This window comes from Zonotrichia albicollis, chromosome 11 (genome assembly GCF_047830755.1).
Source record: "Zonotrichia albicollis isolate bZonAlb1 chromosome 11, bZonAlb1.hap1, whole genome shotgun sequence".
Taxonomy (NCBI): domain Eukaryota; kingdom Metazoa; phylum Chordata; class Aves; order Passeriformes; family Passerellidae; genus Zonotrichia; species Zonotrichia albicollis.
Window position 1 is genome coordinate 14,149,854 of NC_133829.1, and position 6,235 is coordinate 14,156,088.

General features: G+C 39.2%; 1 protein-coding gene across 1 annotated transcript in view; it reads left to right on the forward strand.

Annotated features, from left to right (window-relative positions):
* The window catches only part of CHRNA7 (cholinergic receptor nicotinic alpha 7 subunit), a 38,781-nt gene extending 32,895 nt beyond the window's left edge, over nucleotides 1-5,886 (forward strand). The window contains 1 exon segment of the mRNA NM_001323060.1: nucleotides 1,025-5,886. Coding sequence (NP_001309989.1) covers nucleotides 1,025-1,543 — 519 coding nt within the window. The 3' untranslated portion in view covers nucleotides 1,544-5,886.
* Nucleotides 5,887-6,235: the final 349 nt, after the last annotated feature.

Genomic DNA, 6,235 nt, shown 5'->3' on the forward strand with positions numbered 1-6,235 from the left:
TTTGGATAAGGCCCTCATTTAACATAATTTTATCCTTCTTGGTAGAGCTTGATAGTGTTAAAAAAGTAATAGGGCAAGATCTGTCTCTGACTCAGATATTTGCATGTAACTACTCTGAGTAAGAATCCACTGTCAGAATAAATGGATCAAATCTAATATTAATTAAAGGAAAAAGTTTGCATATTATATGATACAATAATATTTCATTAGAACTCTGAAAAAAATGCTGGAATGAGCTCTTAAAATCTGATTTAAATAAATTACAGAAGTTTTCATTTGAAGCGGAATGAAATGGAACAGTCTTTGGCTTTCCTGCATTTTCTGTAAGGCTGGATTAAGCTAATGTAGAAAACAGTAAAATGACATACACAGATAAAATCTGCCAAGTATTTTTTTTAAAATCAAAGTAATTTTTCCGTATTTTCTTCATGTTATATCCAGATCTCTTTTCTAAAATCTGCAACGAACCATTGTGAACACAATACGAGAACAGAGCCATAATATTTTAAAGCTTGGTGGTCCAGTCCAGTCCAAAATCTGTTTCAGCAGCCCCACCCAAACAGTAATAGATATGAATTGAATATTAGAGCACAAATAAGAGAAAAAGAATTGTAACTTTATTGACTATCTTCCAAAGCAGTATTATTAAGACTATTAAAAATTAACTCTTCTTCAGTAAGAGCTTGGTTTGGTTTTGTCTAACTCATAGCTTTTAGTAAAGGTGGAAAGGGCTGCCATGTCACTGTTCAAGTGTCAGGAAGAATCAACACTATGGACATTGCCAGCTGAGAAGGGGGAGTCCCAGTACTGATATTCAGCCTGAGGCAATCAATAGCATTGCTAGAATAAGTAAAGAACCCCAGTGATTGGTAAAGTAACCAGCTGGAAAATTCCAGCAGCATTTTCTAGAACGCAGTGCAGGCTAAGCAGACACCAGGGAGCTGTCACCCCAGCTGCCTGGACACCAGCAGCACCAGAGACAGTGGCTGTGTGGAGATGCTTATTCTCAAAAATGTTCTTTCAGACAAGAATCATCCTTCTGAACTGGTGTGCTTGGTTTCTGAGGATGAAAAGGCCGGGGGAAGATAAAGTGCGTCCTGCCTGCCAGCACAAACAGCGGCGCTGCAGCCTGTCCAGCGTGGAGATGAACACTGTGAGTGGCCAGCAGTCCAGCAATGGCAACATGCTCTACATTGGCTTCAGGGGGCTGGAGGGGGTTCACTGCACACCCACCACTGATTCCGGGGTCATCTGTGGGAGGATGACCTGCTCACCGACAGATGAAGAAAACCTGCTGCACAGTGGGCACCCCTCTGAAGGGGACCCAGACTTGGCTAAGATTTTGGAAGAGGTCAGGTACATTGCAAACCGATTCAGAGACCAGGATGAAGAGGAAGCCATTTGCAATGAATGGAAATTTGCAGCCTCTGTAGTGGATCGGCTCTGTTTGATGGCCTTCTCAGTATTCACAATAATTTGTACAATTGGTATTTTAATGTCAGCACCAAACTTTGTAGAGGCTGTGTCTAAAGATTTTGCTTAACTCCTAACTAAAACCTGCTTCTCTGATTGGTATGTAGCAAATAAGAATGTGGGGTCTTTTACTGCTTGTTTTTAATGACTATAATGCTTCTCACTGTCTGCTTTCTTTTGCCCCCTCTGCTTCTGAGTTCCTTTTAGAAGAATGGCATCATTTCAGAAGAGAAGCCAAGAGTTTCTCTCTGGGCTGTATCTACGTAGCTCCTCTGAGCACTCTTTTGTGGAAAATGCCAAGTAGCTGCAAGTCCCTTCAGAAGGATGGGGTATTGAACCACCACCACCTCTTACACATGTTCAAACTGGCTGTTCCAAAATAAGAGGTAGGCAATGTCAGAAATGGCACTTCTTCCAGGATTTGTTATAAAGGATAGCAGAGTCCATCTTATCTATTTGAATGAGTGATCATGAACACGTTTCAGATTAAATCCAAATGGCTGCTCAAACAGAGAAAAGGGAGAAATGTCTAATGTAGCTCTTCAGCCCCTCACTTGCACCCTGTAACTCCCTCCATGCACTTTGCATACAACATATATGACTCTCAGGATTTTGAATTTGTCTGAGACCCAGAAACCTGAAAGCTGAGAGGACACACCACATAACTTGTCCTTCATATCTTTCTGGATTTGACCTAGAAATTTGGCTTGAATTCTAAAACAGGCTTCACAGTAACTGTTACAGTTTACTACTTCTTCCTTTTCCCCAGAAAGGCATTCTTTCAACTAATAGCCATTTTAACTATCAAAAATAAAAATGATTGATTTAAGATGCCTTCATCACCACTTGTTTAAAAAAACCCAACCCCCAATGCTTGTCTCATTACTGTTAACTGGATTCCAGTGTGGAAAATGTAACTTAATGTCTTGTACAGGCTTAAGCATAAATGAAGAATCTAAAGCAAAAAAAGCCATTAAATCCTGAGATCAAGGTTTTTATTTAAAAATTAAATGTTTGATATGTTGTATGCTTAGCCTTTTATATAACTCCTGTTGAGTCACCATAACATTGTCTTTACAAGAAAACTGCACCTTTTCTGCTCACTCTTACATCAGATGAGTACTGATGAGTAATAAAGGTTCTTTCTTCTGATGTAAACTATTAACTGTATAAATATCTATTTATATATACACACTGCAGATACATCCAAGGAAAGGTAAAAACTTAAATCCAAATTTTCCTATGTCTAGACAGACTTTTGCAAAAGCAAAACTAATAGTTCAGTTTGTTATTTTTGGATTTGAAATTATCTTGTCAATATATGCTTAGTTTTGATGTCACTTTGATGTCTTAATGGAAAGGGCTGAGCTGAGAATACCAGGAGCTGAAACTTTGTGTGTACAAAAGAGCTGATAATTATTCTCTCAATGGCAACCAGTATTGCACCAGTATTCCTAACCAGTGCTATAAGTGGTAAAAGATGTGGCTGAGGATTAGTTTAGCATTGGTTGCATCCTCTGTCCTACAGAATCCAAATTTTTTGGCTGAGGCCTTCAGAGACACAGAGGCCTGTGGTTGTACCATGTTTTTACTGTGAAATGAACTCAAGGCCTCAGTTTATCTCTTAAGATGGATTAAAATCAAGTTGCTACAATGCTTATCCTCCCTAAGTAACAATTTCCTTCTCAGAGTCTGCTGCCTTGAAAGCAAATTTCATGGAAAGCAAGCCCAAAGTCACCCCAGGTACCACTCTTCACCTGATTGAACACCTTGTACAAGCACCTTCGTGCCTGAGATAGGGCAGGAGGAGTGAAAGGCAGCAGGATATTTCTCAGTTTATGAATTTTGTTTTCCTGAAGGTGCATTCCAAATTTCACACTTTAAAGACACAAGCAAAACATTCAAACTTCTTGTAAATTCATCCTGAAATTATGTGTCAGAATTACTTGTGAAGAAGTTAGGTTTTCAGGAACAACTATTAAGAATAAGCCATGTAATAATTCCTGCAAATAGTTTCTAGTTTATAGATTGCATATCAATGGGAAACTATGAGTGCAAACTCTGAAATGTGAGTTTTGTTCATTTGTGAATAACTGCACATATCTTGTGGCATGTGCTCCTCTTCTGGGTAATCTTTCTAGGCTAGGCTTCCTGATGAGAATGTTCATTTGCATTGGTATTTTTTCCTGCTGCAAGTATCCCTAAATAGCAATATAGAGTGTTCCATTTAGTCTTTGTAAATTTTTGAGGTCCTCTTGGAGAACAGCTTTTCAAAGACAAATGAAGACCTTTAAGGATTACCTTGCACAATGGAACACAACTATTGCACTCACAGTCCCTGATGCATGTGGTATAGGAAGCATGAGAGTCCCCCTCTTGCCACCCAAATCCCTTTACAGTATCTGTGGAAATCTTCTTTCTAAATAGAGGAGGATAGAGAAAGAAAGCTACAATTTGACAGTAAACTTCATTTTCAGTGACAGACATGCCTACCCTTAAAAACTGGAGAGTTTGGCCTTACATGAAGTCCTGCCAGAGTCTGTCCCAGTGGGTTGGTAAAGCTGTCAGAGAGCTGGGGGTGCTGCTGAAGGGGCTGTGAGACACCAGCATTCTGCCCACACTGCCTTTATCACTGGCAGGGTCAATGCAAATGCACCAAGGGGACAAAGGAACCCTCATTTTCCTGCTGTTGACACAACCTGTAAACATTTGCTAACAAGTTAATGATACATTTTAAATGTAAGAGTGACTCCTCCATTATGTTACTTGGCACCTCTAAGTTAAATTTTCCTGTAACTGAGCCGAGCAAAATTGGTATGGTTCTTGTCAACTTGTGTGTGTCTTAAATATATTTGTGTATGTGCTAAACAATATTTTGATCTAAATGCTGTGAAAAAAAATATTTATTTACAATTCTGGGCATAGAGATGGAAATTAAATACTGTATAGAGTATGTGTATATTATATTAAAGCCTACATATTGATGGTAAAGATCTGTTATAATCTTAAAGAGTCCAGAGAGAGAATAAGAAGTGGTTCACCACAACTAAGCTATGACTTGCCTGACAAATTCAGAAGCTCACTCTAGAGCTCAGATGTCATGTACAATACTATGTGTGAACAATGTACATTACTTCTTCTGTTTTTATATGGAAACATATTGAATATTTAAAAGATTTTTTAATATCAAAAAAAATTATTTAGGTGTTAATGCCAAAAAGGTTCCAAACATAAAATTTTAAAAACTTAGTTTTAAATACAGATAAATTATGTAAAAAGTATTTAAAATATGAAATTATTTTATATAGGAATTGATAATACTATGTAAGACTTTTTTTTAAAGATTTCTTTAAATTCTCTTTACATTCTCTAGCTGCAGGATGTACTCTCAGTTCACCTGTGACAATTCAATTCTTCACCTTCTTTAACAAGACAAGAAGGTAAACCAAAGCCCCAGATTTTCTTTCTTTTGTTTTACTATTTTTTACATTAAGAAACATTGCATAAAGGGCATTAGAAAAAGATGTTACATCTGTCAGGTATTGATTGTCATATAAGCAACTCAATGCCTTTTCAGTCCAGTACAAATAAAAGACTTAGATCAAGAGACTTTTGATTCTTTTTCATTTTGCTAACGTGGAAAAAACCCAAGTGGTAGAAAACATGAATAGCCATAAAAGGAAGAAAGATGTCTGTGGTTATATCAATCTGGGATGACAGTGTTCTTTGATAATGAAATATAAATTCATATCCTCCTGCCAATCAGTCCCACACCAAACATATATTACTTCAGTCTTATGTAAGCAATCAAAGTTAACTGAGAAGGACTGATATACCATGTAAATTTTGGACTGGCCTCAATGCCAGTACTAATTTATTTTTTCAAGTTTAACACAGAAGAGAAAGAAAACAAATCCATACCAGCTGAATAAATTGTTGGTTTTGCCAGCTGCAAAGTTTGTTTGTTGGCTACTATTGAAAAAATATCTAATCAGCAGAATATCCCTCAGATACAAAAGGATGTGTCAGTGCAGCTTCTTGCAAAGAGATGAGTTCTCCTGCCCATGTGCTGAAACAGCTTCCTTTCTTTACAACACCCTGCTGAGCATGTGCCAGAAGGGAAAGATCAAGGGTTGCTGAACCCAAGACTTCATTCTCTTCATGTTTCCCTAAGTAAGGAACAGCTGGGGAAGACCACCTTTGTCCAGGGCACCACGAGGCATTCAAGCCTGCAGTTGTTACTGACCCCAGGCTGTCCCTGGGGAAGAGCTGCCAGGGTCACAATGTCAGAACTCAAGTGAGGCTGGTGCTGCTCACTCTGCCAGTGTGCCCCACCCTTCTCCAGTGCTGAGGAGCAGGACAACCTGGGTCACATTTACTGTCAGGCTTCAGTGAGCCCAACAGGGCTTAGCACACGGCAGGCAGGCTCCTGGCACTGTCCCTGAACTCCCCATCACTCCCACTCCACAATCCCCAGAAGCCTCTGAGTGGGGATTAAAACTAGAGCTGTGTGCTCCTGCCCTTGGGCATCTGGGTGCTTCAGGTGCAGAGCTGCTGGGCTTTAGGAGCTTTCCCATGAGCACATCCAATGCCACTGCCCTCTGGGTGCAATGCCCAGCACAGCCTCGGTCTTGTGGCCATAGAGATGAACAGGACCAGCCAGCCAGTTTTAATCCTCGGTGTATCAGGGTGTGTTTTACTTCAAAAATACTGGTTTGTTAGCCTAACCTCATCTTAAAAAGTCAGTAAATCTTAAAAGGCT